The sequence below is a fragment of the Rana temporaria genome (assembly GCF_905171775.1).
Source record: "Rana temporaria chromosome 4 unlocalized genomic scaffold, aRanTem1.1 chr4ry, whole genome shotgun sequence".
NCBI classification, from domain to species: domain Eukaryota; kingdom Metazoa; phylum Chordata; class Amphibia; order Anura; family Ranidae; genus Rana; species Rana temporaria.
This window is the reverse complement of record NW_024404454.1, coordinates 47,758-73,909: the sequence shown is the minus strand read 5'-3', so window position 1 is coordinate 73,909 and position 26,152 is coordinate 47,758. Positions and strand designations below refer to the sequence as shown.

The following is a 26,152-nucleotide window of genomic DNA, read 5'->3' as shown; positions in this document are numbered from 1 at the left end:
ATAAAGAATAATCACGTTTATTTTATGGGCGTCTTTGTCTGGATTTTATATTCAGCAGATTGTAAATGTCGCTTTTATTAGACGGATATTTAATTTCTCTTCAGAAGTGACGGACTTTGATTTCTATCAGGAAATATTTCCCAATGTGTGGCCAGTGCTGGAATCTCTTACGTGTCGCTTTGTTTCCTCCAATCTTGCTGTTCTTGGGATGAAGTAAAGGTAATCTGGTAAGCTCTAAATCCTATTAGCACCCGACATCTGTCATCATCAGATGGGAAAAACAAAGAGAAAGCCTTCAATCCGTCTCGTATGGAGCTGCTGTGCTGACAGGAAAAATCTTCCATTGCAACATAATAACTATTCTAAAGAAGACGGAATATCTCATCACGGGACTCGGGAGGAATAAGAAAATGGTGGCCCTCCAAGAGACAGCGGAACGTTCTGACCGTTGACTTGCTCGCTGAGCTGGCACTATTAGAGTCCTACTATGGGCTGCTCACCTTCTCACAATGGGATCGTTAAAATTCTCGCCAAGAACGCAGCCAAACCTTTGAAGAAAAACAAATCCATACTTCCACCTGAGGAGCAAATCGATGGAATTACAATTCCTTTGGGCGGCGAGAAATTTCCAAGCTGCCACGACCTCAGCGATGAAAATAAACAGAAATCCGGACCGATAGATTCAGATCACCTGGAACGGGGCTTTTCTGATGGGCCGTCTAGGAGTGGGTCGTTGTCAGAAGACCAAAGGAAGTATGAAGCCCACGGAACGGCCGATGAAGGGATGGTCAATCTGACATACCAAAGGAGAAGAAGTGCGAGGAAATACAGTTCAACCTGCTCAGAGCAAGAGCTGTCTCAAGACGCACAACGAGAGGGCAACCCCAAGAGGGGCAAGAAATCCAAAAGCCGCAAGTCTGGGAAGCACGGCCGGCACGCAAAGCAGGGTCAGATCGTTTTCCCTGAACCAGAAAAGAAAGTTGACTTCCCAGAACTCCTCGTCAAGGCTCACCAGGACGCCTACGCTTTCTTGAACCCCAACCTGTCAAAATATGAAGGTATCATTTCCATGGCCAACCAGGCAACCCAGACCCAGCTTATCATGCAGCAGATGGTCAGTTTCATGGCACTGAGATTTGATGAGATCAACCAGTGTTTGGGAGAAATTGTGGAAGATGGGGAAAAACTGTTGAAAGATGTGGGGGGCAACCTCACCTGGCCAAGCGCAAAAGACAACCTTACAGAACATCCGGACCTACTGCAACAGCTGCTCCAGTATACAGTAAACAGAATGCAGGCTGTCAATGGCACCGTTGCATCCTTATCCACCAACGCCTTGCAGGAGACCTGTCTTTTGTTACAGTCTGCTGTGGACAGTTTTCAGGAAAAGCTAAAGAAGAAGGAGCACCATGACGAACGCCTTCTAAAGATGATCAAGGCACTGGAGGACTCCACAACTGGTTCTACACAGCCCCGTCCAAATGATATGACCCTTTATTCCGAGGACAGTGGATTCGGGGGTGATGGGGAATCTATCAGAGGATACAGATCTCCGGGAAAGACAGAAAGCCGAGCAAGCATTGCCACATCTGGATGTATAAGTTTGGAAAAAAGTGAAGGAACCCTATCGAAGGGAGGGTCAACCAACATGGACGATTCTCCAAAACAAGTGGACACTTCAAGAGTTTCCAAACAAATCAGCATCACCAGTAATAATTCAGCGGGCTCTCTTGGGACCTGTGCAACTCTAGAACAAGAGAGCGTCCTTAGTCAAGACCCAGAAGATTCAAGCAGCAGCGAGGACAGCTATGAAGAAAGCGATGATAACAAAAGTTTATCGAGTCTGATTACCTTACCGCCAAGGCCTCTCACCTCTCCAGCAGGAACATGTGCTTTTAGACACTCACCTAAATGGGTAGAAAACCCAGAAAATGAAGAAATGTCTCTGAAAATGAAAGAAGCCATCAGTGAAAAAATCAAGTTTGTCCCTGGCAAGTCCAACAGTGACGTGTGGACAAGAGAGGAGATAAGCCCAGAGCCGGTGAGGCCTAGTTCAGCAGATGGAAGCAACAGGAGAGCTGCTCGGCACAGAAGGTCCAGGTCTGCAGAGTCACTGAAGAGCCAGGGTGAAGATCCTACTCTTTTGGAACTTCAGAGGACTCAAAAAGAACTCACCAAAAAGTTGGAACAGCTGTATTTACCAAATGGAACTAGAAACAAAAAAGCACCGCAGAACCGCAGTAGTAGATCCTTCGGGCATACAGGATGCATCAGTGCTGCTTCAACCAACAAATTAAAGGCCTGCCTCGATAAGAGGTTTAATATATTGCCTAGTCAGGAATTAATTCCAATAAGGAAACCTAATATTGATGTAGCAATGTACCCGAATACTAACCAAGACAGTCATATAAAAAGCACACCACTGCCGAAACAGGATACAAAGATTATAGACAATCCTACCATCGTAGAGCAAAGGCTGGAAGGTATTATTTCTCCGCGGCAGTCGGTGCGCAAACTTATTCAAGCTTTTAGCCCAGAAGACAATCCATTGAAAAACCTAAGTCGTAAAACATTGGGACCGCTTAGATGTGTTCGAAAAGTTGGAGTACCCGTCCTACCACCCACCATTCCTGCCTGTAAAGGATTACTGGATTTAGATAACATCAGTGATAATTTGTCAACCGTTGATGAGAATCCTTCAAATTCAAGTCCAAACATCATAGAAGGTTTATTTATGACTTCTTTGGGGTCTTCAGCAGCTCAGGAGTTACACAGGACTTACACCAATGAATGTGGGATTGAAGACCCAGAGAACCTGCCTCCGCCTCCTCTCGAAATCCTGATGGATGATTCTTTCAGTTCACTTCAGTGTGATGACCCTTACCGTAACAACTTACCTTGTCTAATGAGGAATGCCTCCACAGCTTCAAAAATTAAAACATCTATGAACATAAAAGACTTGTTACCAAATAAAAATAGTACTGAATCATTTATGCCCACCTTCAAGACTTCTGGTAGAAAAGAGCCAGTCACTGGACTTAGAAAATTCTCGGTGCCGTCCGATCAACACAACAGAGTAAAAGACCCAGGACTAGACCCTATGTGGAAAAATGAATTTGAGGACGTTGCACATTTATACAGGCAGTCACATAAAATAATTCCTTTACAGAACCCAGGTGGGGGTGAAACGTTGAAGTCAATCCCTCATATTGATTCTGTGGAGCAAAGTACTTTACCTAAGCAAAAGCAATGTTCTCCTGTGTTACAACGGAGTGAAAAGAGTGCAGCAACGCAGAGAAGAACTTCCCCGACTAGAGCAACAGCCTCTTCCCCAACAAAAACAACAGCCTCTTCCCAGACAAGAGCAACAGCCTCTTCCCCAACAAAAACAACGGCCTCTTCCCAGACAAGAGCAACAGCCTCTTCCCCAACAAAAACAACAGCCTCTTCACAGACAAGAGCAACAGCCTCCTCCCCAACAAAAACAACAGCCTCTTCCCCAACGAGAGCAACAGCCTCCTCCCCAACGAGAGCAACAGCCTCTTCCCCAACGAGAGCAACAGCCTCTTCCCCAACAAGAGCAACAGCCTCTTCCCCACCAATAGAGAGAAAAACAGCAAGCCCTCCAACTGGCCAAGCTATAATTAAAACTCGCTCCCAGGTACATCCTAGTCCTCCGCCAGTTCAGAAAAGCACCAGTCCTTCATATTCTTCCAGAGCACCAAGCCCTCCAAATCAATCCAAGCTGTCTAGTCCTCCAACCCTGCGCAAGTTAACAAGCCCTCCTCAGATAAGGAGACAACAAAGTCCACCAAGTCATCAAAGAATGCCAAGTCCCCCTCAGATACAGAGACAACAAAGCCCACCAAGTCATCAAAGAATGCCAAGCCCCCCTCAGATACGGAGACAACAAAGTCCACCAAGTCATCAAAGAACACCAAGCCCCCCTCAAATACGACAACAACAAAGTCCACCAAGTCAGCGTAGGCTGCCAAGTCCTCCTCAGATACGGAGACAACAAAGTCCACCAGGTCAGCCCAGGCTGCCAGGCCCCCCTCAAACACAAAAGCAACAAAGTCCACCAAGCCAACCTAGAGTGGCGAGCCCACCAAGCAGTCGACGTGAACCAAGTCCCCCTTCACATTTCACACCTTCTCCCCCACTTTCTCCATCCTTTACACATGGGGGGTTAAGACGTAGCTCAGATGAGTCACAGGCTTCCTCAAAAATGTTTGGCAATGCACAATCAATATTTTGTCCATCGTCTTCCTCCTTATTTGAAACAAAACCTGCTCCTCCACCGTGCACAAGTAGTCCAGAAACTGCACCCAACCAAGCTTCAGTTTCTGTACTGAAACACAATTTATCGGGACGCCAGTATGATGACCGGCGCAGAAGTCTTGCAACAAGTGCAGCAAATCCCCAACCTTTCGTTCGAAGATGTTTTTCAGACCGCAGGCCGAGAGTCCAGCTACGTCTCCCAACGTCGATCTCTACCTCTGCACTCAGTGAACCTGCTCTCCAGCAAACAGGGTAAGAAATATTTACATTTAGCACTATTAGTAGCTGAACTTGGTACAATATTCTGCTGCAGGCACCACTCCTCCATCTGCTGCAGGCACCACTCCTCCATCTGCTGCAGGCACCACTTCTCCATCTGCTGCAGGCACCACTCCTCCATCAAACAAACTGTTCCATCTTGTATATGCAAGCACTATCATTGGTGTCAGTGGGAGGAATAGTGTCCCATCATTGGTGTCAGTGGGAGGAATAGTGTCCCATCATTGGTGTCAGTGGGAGGAATAGTGTCCCATCATTGGTGTCAGTGGGAGGAATAGTGTCCCATCATTGGTGTTAGTGGGGGAATAGTGTCCCATCATTGGTGTCAGTGGGAGGAATAGTGTCCCATCATTGGTGTCAGTGGGAGGAATAGGGTCCCATCATTGGTGTCAGTGGGAGGAATAGTGTCCCATCATTGGTGTCAGTGGGAGGAATAGTGTCCCATCATTGGTGTCAGTGGGAGGAATAGTGTCCCATCATTGGTGTCAGTGGGAGGAATAGTGTCCCATCATTGGTATCAGTGGGAGGAATAGTGTCCCATCATTGGTATCAGTGGGAGGAATAGTGGGGAAATAATGCCCCAGGGGCCGGATAAAGGGGCCATATCTCGCCCCTGGGATGCAGTCAGGAGACCACTGGTATAATGCACTGGGAGTTACAAGAATGCCGGATCTCTAGCAGTATGGAGAGGTATTTTTCTGTACTTGCAGACAATGGCCCGGATTCACAGAGAGCGGGCGCACATTACGCCGCCGTAGCGCAAACCAATGTACGCCACGCCGACGCAGCACAGATAGACAAGCATGGAATTCAGGAAGCCAGTGCTCCCTACGCTGCGTCGGTGCGGCGTAGGTTTCGAAGGCGCAGGCCGGCGTAGGTGGAAGTGGGCTTGACCCATGCAAATGAGGCGTGACCCCATGCAAATAATGGTCAGAGCGCCAGACAAGTACATTTAACGAACTGTGCATGCGCCGCGACGTGGGCACATCCCCCTGCGCATGCTCACAACCACGTCGGAACAACTGCCTAAGATACGCTGGATCACTGCGTACGCCATGAACGTAACCTACGCCCAGCCAGACACACGTCCAACGTAAAATACGCCGGCTTGGCCGGCTTGTGCTCCCTGGTGCAGACCTTTGCATGTCTGTTGCTGGGTTGCACCTCCTTTACGGGGAATAACTTTACGCCGGACGTACAACTTACGCGCACCTTTCGTAGCCTGCGTCGGGCGCACGCAGGTTCGTGAATCGCCGTATTTCCCTCATTTGCATGTTTGAATAGCTAATCAATGGGAGCGCCACCATATACCCAGCCTAAATTTGCGCCCACCCTACGCCGGCGTAAGCAAGATACGTCGGCAGAGTGAAGCCTATTTTTAGGCACATCTCTGTTTGTGGGTCTGGCGCACAGATACGACGGCGCAGATTTGCGCTTACGTCGGCGTAACTTGATATACGTCGGCGGAAGTGCTTTGTGAATCCGGGCCAATGTTTTTGTCTGTAGAGAGTTCTGTGTTGTTTACCTACACTGGGCTTCCTTCTATCATTCGCTGAGCTGATCGGCGGTTCCAGACATAAATCATTGGGACCCGCTGATCGGCTTGTGCTGTAGCAAATGGCAGCAGAGATGTGGCGCTCCCCTCTACCCGGAAATACAAACTCATGTACATGTATGGGATCCAGCACAGTCGGGCCGCCCTTCTTCAGTATAAGTGTGGTGGGCGCCGGGCGGTCATGAAGCTGTTAAAGGGCTCCCGTGTGATGATACAAAGGTTGCCTACCTGTCCATGCTTTGAAAATGCTAATTATCTGGCTGTGTTAATGATCGTCTGAGTTCAATGCCTTTAGAGTCACCGACCAGAAACAAGTGTGCGTTTTTGTATATGTAAAAGCATTAACCTCTTGCTGCCTACATAACCCACGTGGGCATCGGCAAAGGGGGCGGCTTTATCGTCCACAGGCTGCACATGGCATCCGTGGTTGGCAGAGGTGGAGAAGGAAAGCTGTAATGCCGCACTCGGGAAGGAACAGCCCAGGTAAGAAAAGGTAAAGGTGTGTCCCCCTATGACTAAGCCACATGGACGGGGTCGAAACGCGTTGGTGACAGGCACTGGGAGTGGTTGGGCTGAAGCCATTTTTACCTTTTCTAACCTGAGCTGTTTCTTCAGAGCGCGGAGTTCCATCTTTCCTTCTCCATGTGTGTATACAGAGCCAGGATGGGCTCTCTCAATGCCGGCACCTGCCTTCTATGTAAGTAACCAGATTATTATGGGATGACTGCTTGGGTGCGGCACCTGAAGCTTGTATGGTTCTTTTATGGTTACTGCAGTGGCGTCGCTAGGGGGTGCAGCCTATCAGTGGCCATCAGTGCGTCCTCATCAGGGGCCACTAGTGCAGCCTATCAGTGCAGCGTAAGAGTGCTGCCTCATCTGTGCCCAACAGTGCAGCCTTATCAGTGCTCATCAGTACAATCCCATTAGTGCTGCCTTTATCAGTGTCCATCAGTGCCACCTACCAGTGCTTATCAGTGCAGCCTACCAGTGCCGCCTCATCAGTGGCAATCAAAAATAAATGCAACTTAGCTGCTGTGCCGGCCACCACTTGCCGGGGTTCTCGTCATCCTCCTCTCTCTTTTCCTATACAGTCACCTAGGCCGGAGAGAAGATGAATAGGGATGTCACTTTGAGGATGGTAGGCGGAGCATTAGGCTCCGCCTCTGTCACTGGAATGACAGACAGTCTGGCCAGTCACCGGGCATCAGTCGCTCCCTCCGCCTGGCCAAGTACGCCCCATGCTGCTTTTAGCAAATGCTACGCTACAGGCCACCGCGCCGGGGGCCATATTTGGCGAAAAGGTGGCTGCAGAGGGGCGGCAGTGGGAACCGTGAGTCGGGAGGACGGATCGGGGGGGTATTTTTTAGTGCGGGAGGCGGCTTTGGTGCTGCCCCCCCGCAAAGTGCCGCCCTAGACCTAGGCCAAGATACAGCACTGAGAGGGTGGAATCCTGAAAAGTGGGTGGGTTCATTCATTCCAAAGTAGGATCCTCGCCTTTTGCCAATTGGGATTGGATATGAAATTAGCCCTGAGTACCATCAAGGGTGAAATATCGGCTCTATCAGTCAGAGACCGCTGGCATCTCATTCCCTAGTCCGGGCCTTCATTCAGGGGGCACTGCGGATCAATCCGCCAGTCAAGTCTCCCTTTGTGTCCCTGCAAAAGCAACCCTTTGAACCGATCCGCCATATTCCTCTGATTCTTTTCAGCAGGAAGTTGGCCTTTCTGATTGCCATCTCTTCTGCTAGAAGGGTATCAGAGTTGGCAGCTCTTTCCTGTAAGGAACCTGTAAGGGTCAGGGGTTAACACCGTTACGATATTCCATTCCACCAACCCACGACAGCTTATCCGACAATCCAGCAGACACGATCCATATGGATTTCCACCAGAATAAACGAGACACAAGCTCTGTTCTCTGGTTCCAAAACGAATGAATGCTTTAATGGTAACTCAGCCATGTTATATACAGTTTAGAAACCAAGTGAACAATCAATCAACTCCACCCACCACATTACACAAGCAACTTCAATACACATTGGGGTAGATTCAGGTACCTTTTGCGGCGGTGTATCTCCAGATAAGCCGCCGTGATTTGAATTCCGCGCCCACGTAGCGTTACGCCGATTCACAAAGGCAGTTACGCTGAAAAAATAGGCTTCCTCCACCGACGTAACTTGATTGCGGTGGCGTAAAATTGTGTGCAATATAACTTTGGCCGCTAGGGGGCGCTTCCGTTGTTGTCGGCGTAGAATATGCTAATTTCCTAGATACCCCGATTCACAAACGTACGTGCGCCCGGCGTACGTTTTTTACGTTGTTTGCGTTAAGGCTTTTTCGGCGTAAGGCTGCTCCTGCTATTAGGAGGACGTCCATTAGTATGGACGTCGTTTCCGCGTCGCGATTTGAAAATTTTCCGTCGTTTGCATAAGTCATCCGTGAATAGCGCTGGACGCCATTTACGTTCACGTCGAAACCAATGACGTCCTTGCGACGTCATTTACCGCAATGCACGTGTGGAAATTTTAGGGACGGCGCATGCGCAGTACGTTCGGTGCGGGAACGTGCCTAATTTAAATGATCCACGCCCCCTACCCAGATCATTTGAATTAGGCGGGCTTGCGCCGGGGATTTACGCTGCGCCGCCGCAACTTTACAGGCAAGTTCTTTGTGAATCAAGCACTTGCCTGTAAAACTTGCGGCGGCCTAACGTAAATGTCATACGTTACGCCGCCGCAGATTTGCCCGGTTCTACGTGAATCTGGGCCATTCTTTTAGATAATGACTATCAGATGAGTTGATTATTAGTCATTACCCAGACATTCTGACTCCGCGACAAGCTATTCACCTGATACACAATACACACTCCTATGTCAGACGTTCTGGCACCGAATCTACAGGAGTTAATTACTACAGCTGACAAGTCACATTCCACATCTATCATCAATAGTATTTTCACACAAAACAGTGTCATTAGCATACACAATTAAATATCTTAGGAGCAGACTTAATTAGCACAATGGACAACAGAATGCAATCACAGCAAGCCCCATCACCACAGCCAGGTGGACTTAATTAGCATCTCAACAGTCTATGTTACACATTGAATGAGACGCTCTTATTGACCTGTTGGGGTCAGAATAAACAAACAACGTGTGATTTTTCAAGATCTCCTGCAATACATGAATTATCATTTCTCAGTCATCCTATGCCCAAAAGGGACATAGGATGACCCTAGACCCAAGAGTCATTAGTGAAGCTGGCACAGGAGTACCCCCCATCCTACAAAAGTCTCTGGGTCCCACGGGCCATTCCGTTACAGAACCTTATTTAATTTGTCACAAAGACAAAATTGTTCTCCGCCCTCATCCTACCTTTCTGCCAAAGGTGGTGTCGGCGTTTAATTTAAATCAAGACATTGGGGGTTATTTATGAAAAGTAAATCCACTTTGCACTGCAGTCGCTGGAGATCCGAGGGGGACACGAAAAACATAATTTTATCTTGCACATGACTGGATGATAAAATCAGCAGAGCTTCCCCTCATTTTAGATCTTCCTCTCAGATCTACAGCGACTGCACGTTCAAGTGCACTTGCAGGGCAAAGTGGATTTGCCTTTTGTAAATAACTCCCATTGTTTTGCCCCCCTTTTTTCCTGAGCCGCAGACAGCGGGGGAAAAGTTTTTGCACTCTCTAGATGTAGTGAGAGCAGTAAAAGTTTATCTGCAGGCAACGCCTCAGATACGTAAAACTGATGTTTTGTTTATTGTGCCAGATGGTCCCAAGAAGGGCCAGGCGGCATCACAATCCACCATTGCTAGGTGGATTCGACAAGTAATTGTTGAAGCTTAAAGTTTAAGAAATAAGGTTCCTCCTTTTCCTGTTAAGGCGCACTCTACCAGGGCAATAAGTGCTTCATGGGCAGTGCATCACCAGGCTTCCATGGCTCACATCTGTAAAGCTGCAACTTGGTCTTCAGTCCATACATTTCCCAAATTCTATCATATAGATGTAAGAGGACATGAGGATTCTGCCTTTGGGCGTAGTGTGCTGCAGGCAGCGGTCTAGGGCTTCTTATTCGTTGGCGGTCTGATTCATCTGTGACGTCCCATTATGAATTCCTTCTATTGACACCAATGTTGGGGCACTGTCCCTCCAACTGACATCAATGATGGGGCTCCATCCTTTCAACTGACCATCAATAGGGCACAATTCCTCCCATTGAAGCTGTCTTGATACCAACAATGGGCCACTTTTCTACCCACTGACACCAACGAAAGGGCAAAATTTATCCAACTAACACCAACATTGGGCAGAATTCCTTCCATTGACACCAATGATGGGGCAGAATTCCTTCCACTGGGGTAGATTCAGGTAGGGCTGCGCACTCTTACGGAGGCGCAGCGTACCGTTTTTACGCTACGCCTCCGTAAATTACTTGCGCTACGCTTCATTCACGAAGCAGTAGCTCCGTAATTTGCGCGGGCGCTCCGTAAAAATGGCCGGCGTAAGCGCGCGTAATTTAAATGATCCCGTAGGGGGCGTGGATCATTTAAATTAGGCACGTTCCCGCGCCGAACGTAGTGCGCATGCTCCGTCGGGAAACTTTCCCGACGTGCATTGCGGTAAATGACGTCGCAAGGACGTCATTTGCTTCAACGTGAACATAAATGGCGTCCAGCACCATTCACGATTCACTTACGCAAACAACGTAATTTTTAAAAATCGCGATGCGGGAACGACGGGTATACCGAGCATTGGCTGCCCCTGCTAATAGCATGGGCAGCCTTACGCAGAAACCGACGTACGCAAACGACGTAAAATGCGTACGCAGGGCGCGCGTAGGGTTGTGAATCGGCGTGAGTATGCAATTTGCATACTCTATGCTGACCACTACGGGAACGCCACCTAGCGGCCATCGTAAGAATGCAGCCTGCGATACGACGGCATAAGAGCCTTATGCCACGCATATCTTAGGCTGCAGTCGGCGTATCAAGCTTTCTGAATACAGAAAAGTCGTTACGCCGGCGCAACTAAGCAATTGTGCTGCGTAACTATGGATACGCAGACGCAATTGCTTACTGAATCTACCCCACTGACACCAACGAAAGGGCAAAATTTCTCCAGCTGACACCAATGTTGGGGCACCTTCCCGCCAACTAACGCCACCAAAAGGTCACAATTCATCCCACTGACCCTCAATGATGGGGCACAATTCCTCTCATTGACACCAATAATGGGGCACAATTCCTTCCATTGATACCAACAATGGGGCCACTTTTCTACCCACTGACACCAACGAAAGGGCAAAATTCCTACAACTTACACCAACATTGGGCAGAATTCCTTCCATTGACACCAATGATGGGGCACCTTCCCTCCAACTGACTCCTATTGGATACCGGGACATTTTCTACACCCGCTGGGCACAGTCTGACCCCCCTAATGTCTGGAGAACAGACTGACCCTTTGTGTAGAATGTTTGGGGACCCCCCTTCCCCCTCCCCAATGTTTGGGGACCCCCCCTCCCCCTGATCTGTTGTATAAAAAGGACATTTATTTCCCTGGAAGTCAATGCTGTGATTAGTGGAAGAGAACATTTTGTATCGTTTCTCTCTCAGAAATGTAACAAGTTCTTCTTCTTTCCTCCTCGCCACCACACCCAACAATTGCGCAGTGCGAGGAGATCTGCCAATAAACAGATAGGGGTGGGGGGAGGGGGCGCTGCCAGTGGCGTCATGCTTTCCAATGTATATAATGTTATTCAGCAGAGCGATGTAATCAGATTGGGAGGATGACGAGAAGTTTGCGTTATTAATGGCGGGCGCGGGAAACGGCGATTTTCCACTCCTAATAAAAGACGGAGAAAAAGTTCTCGATGAAAAGAACGCCGCCGATCATTTCTTCCCGGAGGAAGGGCCGGCCCCCCATAGAAGCCAATCGTTATTTATGACGTGTGATTTATCCCGTCGCTGTACTGCTTACGGCGGCGGGGAGTTCGCTTTAAGCACCGCCCCTTATATCCGGGGAAAATGGCGGTTGTTTTATTATGAAAACGTCTGCGCCCTTCATTCCTCAGCGCTGTTTTCGTAGGTTGGCGAATCAAAGTGTGGGGATCATGATGCGCTTCACGCTACCGGGGGGGGGGCGTCCTGCGCTGTAAAAACGATCGACCATTTTATCGTTATTTCTCTGAAAGTCAATCCCGGAGATTGGAGGTGGAAGGAGGAGCCTTGGTGGGGCGAAGGTCAAGTTCTCATCTCCAGAACAACAAGACCCCCGACCAACGCGACCAACGCACGCCATTATTAACCTCGTCACCCAGGTAACACACGTGTGCCGAGGGGAAAGGGGGTGGGGCTTAATGACCACATGGCGCACATATGTGTTAATGGGCTTCTATGTTGAGGGTGCGCTCACTGCACGCCCCCAGAACAAAGTCATAGATAGCTCCCGGGCCCTGAGCCCTGCATTCTTTATGTAGAGCACTCCTGAGCCCTGCATTCTTTATGTAGTGCACTCCCGAGCCCTGCATTCTTTATGTAGCGCACTCCTGAGCCCTGCATTCTTTATGTAGTGCACTCCTGAGCCCTGCATTCTTTATGTAGAGCGCTCCTGAGCCCTGCATTCTTTATGTAGTGCACTCCTGAGCCCTGCATTCTTTATGTAGCGCACTCCCGAGCCCTGCATTCTTTATGTAGAGCACTCCTGAGCCCTGCATTCTTTATGTAGCGCACTCCTGAGCTTTGCATTCTTTATGTAGCACGCTCCCGAGCCCTGCATTCTTTATGTAGAGCGCTCCTGAGCCCTGCATTCTTTATGTAATGCACTCCTGAGCCCTGCATTCTTTATGTAGCGCACTCCTGAGCCCTGCATTCTTTATGTAGCGCACTCCTGAGCCCTGCATTCTTTATGTAGAGCACTCCTGAGCCCTGCATTCTTTATGTAGTGCACTCCTGAGCCCTGCATTCTAAATGTAGAGCACTCCCGAGCCCTGCATTCTTTATGTAGCGCACTCCTGAGCCCTGCATTCTTTATGTAGTGCACTCCTGAGCCCTGCATTCTAAATGTAGAGCACTCCCGAGCCCTGCATTCTTTATGTAGCGCACTCCTGAGCCCTGCATTCTTTATGTAGCGCACTCCTGAGCCCTGCATTCTTTATGTAGTGCACTCCTGAGCCCTGCATTCTTTATGTAGCGCACTCCTGAGCCCTGCATTCTTTATGTAGCGCACTCCTGAGCCCTGCATTCTTTATGTAGTGCACTCCTGAGCCCTGCATTCTTTATGTAGCGCACTCCTGAGCCCTGCATTCTTTATGTAGAGCACTCCTGAGCCTTGCATTCTTTATGTAGTGCACTCCTGAGCCCTGCATTCTTTATGTAGTGCACTCCTGAGCCTTGCATTCTTTATGTAGAGCACTCCTGAGCCTTGCATTCTTTATGTAGTGCACTCCTGAGCCCTGCATTCTTTATGTAGAGCACTTCTGAGCCTTGCATTCTTTATGTAGTGCACTCCTGAGCCTTGCATTCTTTATGTAGTGCACTCCTGAGCCCTGCATTCTTTATGTAGCGCACTCCTGAGCCCTGCATTCTTTATGTAGAGCACTCCTGAGCCCTGCATTCTTTATGTAGTGCACTCCTGAGCCTTGCATTCTTTATGTAGTGCACTCCTGAGCCCTGCATTCTTTATGTAGTGCACTCCTGAGCCCTGCATTCTTTATGTAGTGCACTCCTGAGCCCTGCATTCTTTATGTAGTGCACTCCTGAGCCCTGCATTCTAAATGTAGAGCACTCCCGAGCCCTGCATTCTTTATGTAGAGCACTCCTGAGCCCTGCATTCTTTATGTAGAACACTCCTGAGCCCTGCATTCTTTATGTAGAACACTCCTGAGCCCTGCATTCTTTATGTAGAGCACTCCTGAGCCCTGCATTCTTTATGTAGAGCACTCCTGAGCCCTGCATTCTTTATGTAGCGCACTCCTGAGCCCTGCATTCTTTATGTAGAGCACTCCTGAGCCCTGCATTCTTTATGTAGCGCACTCCTGAGCCCTGCATTCTTTATGTAGAGCACTCCTGAGCCCTGCATTCTTTATGTAGCGCACTCCTGAGCCCTGCATTCTTTATGTAGCGCACTCCTGAGCCCTGCATTCTTTATGTAGAACACTCCTGAGCCCTGCATTCTTTATGTAGCGCACTCCTGAGCCCTGCATTCTTTATGTAGCGCACTCCTGAGCCCTGCATTCTTCATGTAGAGCACTCCTGAGCCCTGCATTCTTTATGTAGCGCACTCCTGAGCCCTGCATTCTTTATGTAGCGCACTCCTGAGCCCTGCATTCTTTATGTAGAACACTCCTGAGCCCTGCATTCTTTATGTAGCGCACTCCTGAACTCTGCATTCTTTATGTAGTGCACTCCCGAGCCCTGCATTCTTTATGTAGAGCACTCCTGAGCCCTGCATTCTTTATGTAGTGCACTCCCGAGCCCTGCATTCTTTATGTAGTGCACTCCCAAGCCCTGCATTCTTTATGTAGTGCACTCCCGAGCCCTGCATTCTTTATGTAGTGCACTCCTGAGCCCTGCATTCTTTATGTAGCGCACTCCTGAGCCCTGCATTCTTTATGTAGAGCACTCCTGAGCCCTGCATTCTTTATGTAGAGCACTCCTGAGCCCTGCATTCTTTATGTAGAGCACTCCTGAGCCCTGCATTCTTTATGTAGAGCACTCCTGAGCCCTGCATTCTTTATGTAGTGCACTCCTGAGCCCTGCATTCTTCATGTAGAGCACTCCTGAGCCCTGCATTCTTTATGTAGAGCACTCCTGAGCCCTGCATTCTTTATGTAGCGCACTCCTGAGCCCTGCATTCTTTATGTAGTGCACTCCTGAGCCCTGCATTCTTTATGTAGCGCACTCCTGAGCCCTGCATTCTTTATGTAGCACACTCCTGAGCCCTGCATTCTTTATGTAGCGCACTCCTGAGCCCTGCATTCTTTATGTAGCGCACTCCTGAGCCCTGCATTCTTTATGTAGCGCACTACTGAGCCCTGCATTCTTTATGTAGAACACTCCTGAGCCCTGCATTCTTTATGTAGCGCACTCCTGAGCCCTGCATTCTTTATGTAGCGCACTCCTGAGCCCTGCATTCTTTATGTAGCGCACTCCTGAGCCCTGCATTCTTTATGTAGAACACTCCTGAGCCCTGCATTCTTTATGTAGCGCACTCCTGAGCCCTGCATTCTTTATGTAGCGCACTCCTGAGCCCTGCATTCTTTATGTAGCACACTCCTGAGCCCTGCATTCTTTATGTAGTGCACTCCTGAGCCCTGCATTCTTTATGTAGCGCACTCCTGAGCCCTGCATTCTTTATGTAGTGCACTCCTGAGCCCTGCATTCTTTATGTAGCGCACTCCTGAGCCCTGCATTCTTTATGTAGTGCACTCCTGAGCCCTGCATTCTTTATGTAGAGCACTCCTGAGCCCTGCATTCTTTATGTAGTGCACTCCTGAGCCCTGCATTCTTTATGTAGTGCACTCCTGAGCCCTGCATTCTTTATGTAGTGCACTCCTGAGCCCTGCATTCTTTATGTAGTGCACTCCTGAGCCCTGCATTCTTTATGTAGCGCACTCCTGAGCCCTGCATTCTTTATGTAGTGCACTCCTGAGCCCTGCATTCTTTATGTAGAGCACTCCTGAGCCCTGCATTCTTTATGTAGTGCACTCCTGAGCCCTGCATTCTTTATGTAGTGGACTCCTGAGCCCTGCATTCTTTATGTAGCACGCTCCTGAGCCCTGCATTCTTTATGTAGTGGACTCCTGAGCCCTGCATTCTTTATGTAGAGCACTCCTGAGCCCTGCATTCTTTATGTAGAGCACTCCTGAGCCCTGCATTCTTTATGTAGTGGACTCCTGAGCCCTGCATTCTTTATGTAGAGCACTCCTGAGCCCTGCATTCTTTATGTAGTGCACTCCTGAGCCCTGCATTCTTTATGTAGTGCACTCCTGAGCCCTGCATTCTTTATGTAGTGCACTCCTGAGCCCTGCATTCTTTATGTAGTGCACTCCTGAGCCCTGCATTCTTTATGTAGTGCACTCCTGAGCCCTGCATTCTTTATGTAGCGTAGTCCTGAGCCCTGCATTCTTTATGTAGCGCACTCCTGAGCCCTGCATTCTTTATGTAGCGCACTCCTGAGCCCTGCATTCTTTATGTAGAGCACTCCTGAGCCCTGCATTCTTTATGTAGCGCACTCCTGAGCCCTGCATTCTTTATGTAGCGCACTCCTGAGCCCTGCATTCTTTATGTAGAGCACTCCTGAGCCCTGCATTCTTTATGTAGAGCACTCCTGAGCCCTGCATTCTTTATGTAGCGCACTCCCGAGCCCTGCATTCTTTATGTAGAGCACTCCTGAGCCCTGCATTCTTTATGTAGCGCACTCCTGAGCCCTGCATTCTTTATGTAGAGCACTCCTGAGCCCTGCATTCTTTATGTAGTGCACTCCCGAGCCCTGCATTCTTTATGTAGCGCACTCCTGAGCCCTGCATTCTTTATGTAGAGCACTCCTGAGCCCTGCATTCTTTATGTAATTTTGAAAAAAAAAACAATATTTTTTACTTTTTTCTGTAATAAATATCCCAATTTTTTTTTTTAAATAAAATTTCCTAAGTTTAACCCGATACGTATTCTTCTACATATTTTTGGTAAATCGCAATAAGCGTTTATTGATTGGTTTGCACAAAAATTATGACCTTTTTTTAATTATTTTTTGTTTTACTAGTAGTGGCGGTTATCTGCGTTTTTTGTCAGGACTGCGATATTGCGGCGGACACATCGGAACACTGTTCACACTATTTTGGGACCATTGGCCCAGATTCAGAGAGCAATTGCGTCTGCGTAACCATAGTTACGCAGCGCAATTGCTTAGTTGAGCCGGCGTATCGACTGCTCCTGATTCAGAAAGCTCGATACGCCGACTGCAGCCTAAGATATGCGCGGCATAAGGCTCTTATGCCGTCGTATCGTAGGCTGCATTCTTACGCCGCTAGGTGGCGTTCCCGTAGTGCTCAGCGTAGAGTATGCAAATTGCATACTCACGCCGATTCACAACCGTACGCGCGCCCTGCGTACGCAGTTTACGTCGTTTGCGTACGTCGGTTTTTGTGTAAGGCTGCCCCTGCTAATAGCAGGGGCCGCCAATGTTACGTATATCCGTCGTTCCCGCGTCGCGAAGTTTAAATTTTACGTTGTTTGCGTAAGTGAATCGTGAATGGCGCTGGACGCCATTCACGTTCACTTTGAAGCAAATGACGTCCTTTCGACGTCATTTACCGCAATACACGTCGGGAAAGCTTCCCGACGGAGCATGCGCACTACGCTCGGCGCGGGAACGCGCCTAATTTAAATGATCCACGCCCCCTACGGGATCATTTAAATTACGCGCGCTTATGCCGGGCAGTTTTACGGAGCGCCCGCGCAAATTACGGAGCTACTGCTTCGTGAATGAAGCGTAGCGCACGTAATTTACGGAGGCGTAGCGTAAAAACGTTACGCTGCGCCTCTGTAGTAGTGCGCGCCCTACCTGAATCTACCCCAGTATTTTTTACTTGTTGCTATAATAAAATCCCAATTAAAAAAACAAATGTGTTCCCTAGGAGTGATTCTAACTGTGGGGGGAGGGGACTAACTGGGGGAGGTGACCGATGCTGTGTCTCTATGTACAAGGAAAACACCATCGGTCTCCTCTCTCCTCTGACAGCACGTGGAGCTCTGTGTTTACACCTCATCATTACACAGAGAGTGCCACGTCCTTGTCTGTGTAACGGGCGATCGCGTCCGCAAGTCACGTGCATCGGCACCTCAGTGACGCGGAGGAGCCGAGGACGTCAATAGATGGCCCCCCGGGACCCGAAGAGCCACAGCCACAGCTGAGCACAATCACGTACCTGTACGTGTCTCTTTAAGCCCAGCCGTGGAGTTCTGCGCGCCCTGCCGGCGCGCACACGCGACCCGGTCCGAAGCTCCGTGACCGCGCCTGCGGGACCCGCGGACCCGATCGCCCCTGGTTTCCCGTGATCGGCCCCCGGAGCTGAAGAACGGGGAGAGGTGAGTGTAAACACAGCTTCCCCGTTCTTCACTGTGGCGGCGTCATCGATCGTGTGTTCCCTGATATAGGGAAAGGCTATCGATGATGTCACACATCCAGCCCCGCCCCCCCTACAGTTAGAAACACATATGAGGTCACACATAACCCCTTCAGAGCCCCCTTGTGGTTAACTCCCAAACTGCAACTGTAATTTTCACAGTAATCAGTGCATTTTTATAGCATTTTTTTGCTGTGAAAATTACAATGGTCCCAAAAATGTGTCAAAATTGTCCGAAGTGTCCGCCATAATGTCGCAGTCACGAAAAAATCTCTGATCGCCGCCATTACTAGTAAAAAAAAAAAAATATTAATAAAAATGCCATAAAACTATCCCCTATTTTGTAGATGATATAAATTTTGCGCAAACCGATCAATAAACGCTTATTGCGATTTTTTTTTACCACAAATATGTAGAAGAATACGTATCGGCCTAAACTGAGGAAAAATATTTTTTTTTATATATTTTTGGGGATACTTATTATAGAAAAAAGTAAACAATATTGATTTTTTTCAAAATGGTCGCTCTATTTTCGTTTATAGCGCAAAAAATAAAAACCGCAGAGGTGATCAAATACCACCAAAAGAAGTCTCTATTTGTGGGGAAAAAAGGACGCCAATTTTGTTTGGGAGCCACGTCGCACGACCGCGCAATTGTCAGTTAAAGCGACGCAGTGCCGAATCGCAAAAAGGGGCCTGGTCCTTAACCTGCATAATGGTCCGGGTCTGAAGCGGTTAACTGACTGATTATCAGTGCTGACCCCGCCCCCTTCCCGTCAGGAGACCCCCTTATCGGCTCTCCTCCACTCACGCTCTGCGTTGTTCCTGAGAATAGAGATTTGATAAACACAGAAACGCTGCGTATGTTGGGCGCACTTTTATCCAGAACCCTGCGACGTTCCAACGCACCGCAATATACAACGTAACGCAAGACTGACACTTTTCAGGGGTTGTGGCTCCTCAATGCATGAAAATGTTTTGCTATTGTGTGGCCCCTGGATGTGTCGGGGGCCACAAATGAGGGTCTCTATTATTTTCCAGCTGAGAAATGACAAGGTTACAATGTAGCGCTCCCATCATGATCAGCCTTTCTCGGCAGATTCGTGTTTTTGGGCGTTTTCTCGCCCCTCCCAGAAAATGTTTATTTATTCTTCTCGATGAAAATCGCGGATTATCCTGGGGGGGAGGGGGAAGCCGCGTTGTTTGTGTGCGAAGAAATGAGAGCCGCCGGGTCGTCTCTGCGCGCCGCGCCCCTCTGTACTGACACTTGTTCAAACTTGTGATGAGAGATCGATCATCTTCTCTAGCAGAGAACACTGACCACGCCTCTCCCCTCCAGGACACGCCCCTCCCCACCAGGACACGCCCTCTCCTCCAAGACACGCCCATCTCCTCCAGGACACACCCCTCTCCTCCAGGACACACCCCTCTTCTACAGGACACGCCCCTCTCCTCCAGGACACACCCCTCTCCTCCAGGACACACCCCTCTCCTCCAGGACACACCCCTCTTCTACAGGACACGCCCCTCTCCTCCAGGACACACCCCTCTCCTCCAGGACACACCCCTCTCCTCCAAGACACGCCCCTTTCCACCAGGACACACCCCTCTCCTCCAAGACACGCCCATCTCCTCCAGGACACACCCCTCTCCTCCAGGACACACCCCTCTTCTACAGGACACACCCCTCTCCTCCAGGACACACCCCTATCTTCCAAGACACACCCCTCTCCTCCAGGACACGCCCCTCTCCACCAGGATACGCCTCTCTCCTCCAGGACACACCCCTCTCCTCCAAGACACGCCCCTCTCCACCAGGACATGCCCCTCTCCTCCAGGACACGCCCCTCTGTACTGACGCTTGTTCAAACTTGTGATGAGAGATCGATCGTCTCCTCTACCAGAGAACACCGACCACGCCTCTCTCCTCCAGGACACGCCCCTCTCCTCCAGGACACGCCTCTCTCCTCCAGGACACGCCCCTCTCCACCAGGACACGCCTCTCGCCTCCAGGACACACCCCTCTCCACCAGGCCACGCCTCTCTCCTCCAGGACACGCCTCTTTCCTCCAGGACACTCCCCTCTGTAATGTTGGCATTCATGGTCCCCTCAATGATCTGTAGCCCCCCAGTGCCGGCAGCACTCATGCAGCCCCAGACCATGACCCTCCCCCCACCATGCCTGACTGTAGGGAAGACACACTTGTCTTTGTCCTCCTCACCTGGCCCCTCCCCCACACGCCTGACACCATCTGACACCAAATACCTTTATCTTGTCTCATCAGACCACAGGACGTGGTTCCAGTAATCCCTGTCCTTAGTCTGCTTGTCTTCAGCAAACTGTCTGCGGCTCTTTCTTGTGCCTCATCTTTAGAAGAGGCTTCCTTCTGGGGACCAATTTGATGCAGTGTGCGGCGTATGGTCTGAGCACTGACAGGCTGACCCCTCCCCCTCTGCAGCAATGCTGGCAGCACTCATACGTCTATTTCCCAAAGACAACCTCTGGATATGACGCTGATCACGTGACCTCACCTTCCTTGGAGGACCATGGTGAGGCGGGGGAGGGGAACCTGTCCTGTTATACCGCTGGATGGTCCCGGCCCCCGGGCTGCAGATCAGTTTCAGGGTCTTGGCGATCTTCTTATATCCTCGGCCATCTTTATGTAGAGACACAATTCTTTATATCAGATCCTCAGAGAGATCTTTGCCATGAGGGGCCATGTTGTCCTTCCAGTGACCAGTATGAGAGAGTGAGAGCGATAACACCAAATTTATCACACCTGCTCCCCATTCACACCTGAGACCTTGTAACACTAATGAGTCACATGACACCGGGGGGGGGGGGGGAATGGCTAATTGGGGCCCAATTTGGAGATTTTCACTTAGGGGTGTCCTGACTTTTGTTGCCAGCAGTTTAGACATTAATGGCTGTGTACACCCCCCCCCTGTACACTCCTCCCCCCCTGTACACTCCTCCCCCCCTGTACACTCCTCCCCCCTATGTACACTCCCCCCCCTGTACACCCCTCCCCCCTATGTACACCCCCCCCCTGTACACTCCTCCCCCCCTGTACACTCCTCCCCCCCTGTACACTCCTCCCCCCTATGTACACTTCCCCCCCTGTACACCCCTCCCCCCTATGTACACCCCCCCCTGTAAACCCCTCCCCCCTATGTACACCCCCCCCCTGTACACCCCTCCCCCCTATGTACACCCACGACTACACAACATTGTACATACAAAGTGTCATTTCTTCAGTGTTGTCACATGAAAAGTCACGGAGGGGTGTACTTACTTTTGTCAGATACAAGCGGTGCATGTTCCTGCAGTCTCTTTACAGCAGGGCTGGAGTGTGAGAGGCAGAAGCAGCCAATCAGTACGTGTGACAGAGGGAGGAGCTAATCCATGTCTTTATGGACCAAAATTGAACCCTAAGATACGGACTAAGACTGGGGTGCCATTAAAGTTCATGTGTGTGTAAAGACAGGCGTCCCAATACTTTTGGGGTTGAAAAGGATGAACTGAGGTAACAGCCCTGAGCCCACCCACTTGTGTGACAATAGCAAATTAATATTCACTATTGTCTTCCTGCTTCTCCTCCCAGCCAATCAGGAAGCGGGTCCTGAGTAGTGTTGAGCAGAATACGCCATATTCGATTTCGCGATATATCTCGAATATATAGTCGAATATTCGAGATATATTCGCTAAATTCGAATATTCGTGATATTTTATCGAAATGAAATGATTGCGAATTTTCGCTATTGCGAATGCGAAAATAATTGCGAATTTTCGATAACTGCGGTAGGAGCACTCTGATTGGCTCAGAATATTCTTGATATTTTTTCGAAATTTCGCAAAATGCGAATGCGATATTTATTGCGCAATTTCGAGAAATGCTGGAGGAGCGCTCTGATTGGCTCAGAATATTCGTGATATTTTATCGAAATATCGCAACATGCGAATGCGATATTTATTGCGCAATTTCGACAAATGCTGTAGGAGCACTCTGATTGGCTCAGAATATTCGTGATATTTTACAATACAAAATAATTGCGAATATTCGGCAAATGCAGAAGGAGCACTCTGATTGGCTCAGAATATTCGTGATATTTTACAATACAAAATAATTGCGAATATTCGGCAAATGCGGAAGGAGCACTCTGATTGGCTCAGAATAGAAAATAAAAAGTGTTTTGCATTGGTGGTGATTCTTTACTCTATCCATCTGTCACAGCCGTTTGTCAATCTAACACCTTGAAGATTGAACACGTTCATGCTGCATGCTTTGGACTTTTTTTCACTTCACATATCAAAGACATTTTTATGAAAGATTATTTTTCTATTATTGGGACTATATTTCTTTATATATTTGTTTCACTGTGTATTTCACAAGTTATTTGCGCTTGCTTATTTTATAATTTGCCCACATGTCTTGTCACTAGACATATTTTTTATTCTTGTAGAGCGACTCCATTTTCTGTCTTGTATTCATTTATGTTGTATAACATTTTTGAGTTGCTGCTGTATTCTCCCCTTTTTTTAAGGTATGCGCAATTTTTTCCTTCTTACAAAAAATAATAATATCAAACATACAAATATTCATAACAGAAACATACACAAAGCCCCCCCCTTTTGCATCAGAGACAATCAGAGTTCTCCTACCACAGTTATCGAAAATTCGCAATCATTTTCGCATTCGCAATAGCGAAAAATCGCAATTTTTTTTTTTTTATATTCGGCAACATAAAAGGATCGCCTCAGCTTAGCTACTCGGCCCAGGGTCTCTAATCATACCAGCAATGCTTTTAGACGTCGATAGGATGTGATCTGTTTTAAAAATCAAATTGAAAAAATGCAAATATTCGGAATTGCGAATATTCACCGCGAAATTCGAAATATAGCGCGATTTCTCGAATATGCTATATTCGAGTCGAATATTCGCAATGCGAATATTCGTGAGCAACACTAGTCCTGAGACCTGTCCGGCCGGGAGGAGAAGCAACGGCCCCGGAGTGAAGAGCGAGATCCCTGAGGTAAGGAGGTCTCTGTCCGTCTTGGGGGGGGGGGAGTGGTGGTGTTGGTTCCCCTCCCCTGCAAATGTTGAGCACAAGCCGCCCCCGATAACCAGAGACAGAAATTATCCACGAGGAGAAAATTCTGGGGGCAAAATCCAGAGCTCTTCTTATTTACCCCCCAGAGAAGCACGATAATCACTCTACTATGCATACAGGGAAATGTGCAAAGGAGGGGAAGGATGAAGGAAGAAGGAAGGAAGGAAGAAAGGAAGGAAGGAAGGGAAGGGAGGAAGGAGGGAGGAATGAGGGAAGAAGGGAAGAAGGAAGGAAGGGGAAGGGAAGGAGGGAAGAAAGGGAAGAGAAGGAAGGAATGAAGGAGGGAAGGAAGGATGGATGGAGGGAGGGAGGGAGGGAGGAAGGAATGAGGAAGGGGGAATAGGAAGAAAGGAAGGGAAGAAGGAAGGAAGGGTAAGGGGAGAAGGAAGGAAGGAAGGAAGGAAGGGAAGAAGGAAGGAAGAGGAAGAGAAGGAGGGAAGAGAAGAAGGAAGGAAGGGAAGAAGGAAAGAAGGAAGGAAGGAAGGGAAGAAGGAAAGAAGGAAGGAAGGGAAGAAGGGAAGGGAGGAAGGAAGGAATAAAGGAGGCAAGAAAGGACGGAGGGAGGAAGGAAGGAATGAGGGAAGGGAGGAATGAAGGACAGAAGGGGAAGGAAGGGGAAGGGAAGGAGGGAAGAAAGGGAAGAGAAGGAAAGAAGGAAGGAAGGAAAGAATGAGGGAAGGGAGATAGGAAGAAAGGAAGGGAAGAAGAAGGAAGAAAGGGAGGGAGGGAGGAAGGAAGGAAGTAAGGAAGGAAGGAATGGAGGGAAGTGAGGAAGGAAGGGGAATGAAGAAGGGAAGGAGGGAATGAAGGAAGAAGGAAAGAAGGAAGGAAGGGGAAGGGAAGGAGGGAAGAAAGGGAAGAGAAGGAAAGAAGGAAGGAAGGGAAGGAATGAGGGAAGGGAGATAGGAAGAAATGAAGTGAAGAAGGAAGAAAGGGAGGAAGGAAGGAAGGAATGACGGGAAGTGATGAAGGAAGGAAGAAGGGAATGAAGGAAGAAGGGAAGAAGGAAGGAAGGGGAAGGGAAGGAGGGAAGAGAAGAAGGAAGGAAGAAAGGGAGGAGCCTGCAGATTTATAACATTATGAGCTAGATTCACGTAGCTTGGCGTATAGTTTGGCCGGCGTAGAGCATCTCATGTGTGATACGCCAACGTAAAATAGGGCGCCCAGACCATTATTCAGAAAGATCTGGCACCATACGTTGCGCCGGCGTAGGGTAAATTGGCATGCATAAGCCCGCCTAATTCAAATGTGGAAGGTAGTGGGCGTGTTGTATACAAAGTAGCCGTGACCCCATGTAAATTTTTTCACTAACAATGCGCGCATGCTCAGAATCACGTCGCATATACTCCCTAAGATAGATTGGCTCATTGCTTTTGACGTGAACGTAACCTACGCACAGCCCCATTCACTTATTACTTACGTAAACGACGTAAAATTTGACGGCTGTTCCGATGTCCATACTTTAACATTGGCTGCGCCTCATATAGCAGGGGTAACATTACGCGGGACGTAAGCCTTACGTAAACGGCGTAGCGGGCGCAAGTACGTTAGTGAATCGGCGTATCTAGGTCATTTACATATTCTACGCGTAAATCTATGGAAGCGCCCCTAGCGGCCAGCGTAAATATGCACCCTAGATACGACGGCGTAGGAGACTTACGTCGGTGGGAGGAAGCTAGAATTCAGGCGTATCTAGCTCCATGAATAGCGCGCATGGATATGACGGCGCAACTTTCTACTTACGCGGCGTATCTATAGTTCTAATGAATGTTGTTGTTGTGCCTCCTGTGAAGGAATTTTTTTGCTCGGAGAAGAAAACAGCCGTTGGGGTAAATTTAGCCGCCAGCAGATTAGCGTGTCCCAGTATATGTCTTATAATGGGATTAGCGCGGCGTGCTTAGCACAATAAAGTCGTTTCTCATTAGTGTCTCCATAATCCTCTTTTCTCGTTCCAGGCCTGACGAAGCTGCGCGGAAAGACGGCCAATCACGGACCAGTCCAGGCTTAACGGATCCCAAAACTTCCAACCAGAATTCCGCCCCTCCCGGGCTGTGTGTGGTGGGACAAGGCCTTCAGTGACGCCCCCTCTGGGCTGTGTGTGGTGGGACAAGGCCTTCAGTGCTGCCCCCTCTGGGCTGTGTGTGGTGGGACAAGGCCTTCAGTGATGCCCCTTCCGGGCTGTGTGTGGTGGGACAAGGCCTTCAATGACGCCCCCTCTGGGCTGTGTGTGGTGGGACAAGGCCTTCAGAGACGCCCCCTCTGGGCTGTGTGGGGTGGGACAAGGCCTTCAGTGACGCCCCCTCTGGGCTGTGTGTGGTGGGACAAGGCCTTCAATGACGCCCCCTCTGGGCTGTGTGTGGTGGAACAAGGCCTTCAGAGACGCCCCCTCTGGGCTGTGTGGGGTGGGACAAGGCCTTCAGTGACGCCCCCTCTGGGCTGTGTGTGGTGGGACAAGGCCTTCAATGACGCCCCCTCTGGGCTGTGTGTGGTGGAACAAGGCCTTCAGAGACGCCCCCTCTGGGCTGTGTGGGGTGGGACAAGGCCTTCAGTGACGCCCCCTCTGGGCTGTGTGTGGTGGGACAAGGCCTTCAGTGACGCCCCCTCTGGGCTGTGTGTGGTGGGACAAGGCCTTCAGTGACGCCCCCTCTGGGCTGTGTGTGGTGGGACAAGGCCTTCAATGCTGCCCCCTCTGGGCTGTGTGTGGTGGGACAAGGCCTTCAGTGACGCCCCCTCTGGGCTGTGTGTGGTGGGACAAGGCCTTCAATGCTGCCCCCTCTGGGCTGTGTGTGGTGGGACAAGG

At 49.3% G+C, this 26,152-nt stretch overlaps 1 protein-coding gene across 1 annotated transcript; it reads left to right on the top strand.

Moving 5' to 3' along the window:
- Positions 1-253: 253 nt before the first annotated feature.
- PCARE (photoreceptor cilium actin regulator) lies at positions 254-25,689 on the top strand. The gene is made up of 2 exons (XM_040334299.1): positions 254-4,533; positions 25,308-25,689. Exons 1-2 carry the CDS (start codon positions 488-490, stop codon positions 25,429-25,431), a joined length of 4,170 nt encoding a protein of 1,389 aa, XP_040190233.1. The 5' UTR covers positions 254-487; the 3' UTR covers positions 25,432-25,689.
- Positions 25,690-26,152: the final 463 nt, after the last annotated feature.

Coding starts and splice junctions, on each gene's coding strand:
- PCARE (XM_040334299.1), top strand. CDS start 488: ATGGGCTGCTCACCTTCTCACAATGGGATCGTTAAAATTCTCGCCAAG. Junction 4,534..25,307: donor CCTGCTCTCCAGCAAACAGG/GTAAGAAATATT, acceptor TTCTCGTTCCAG/GCCTGACGAAGCTGCGCGGA.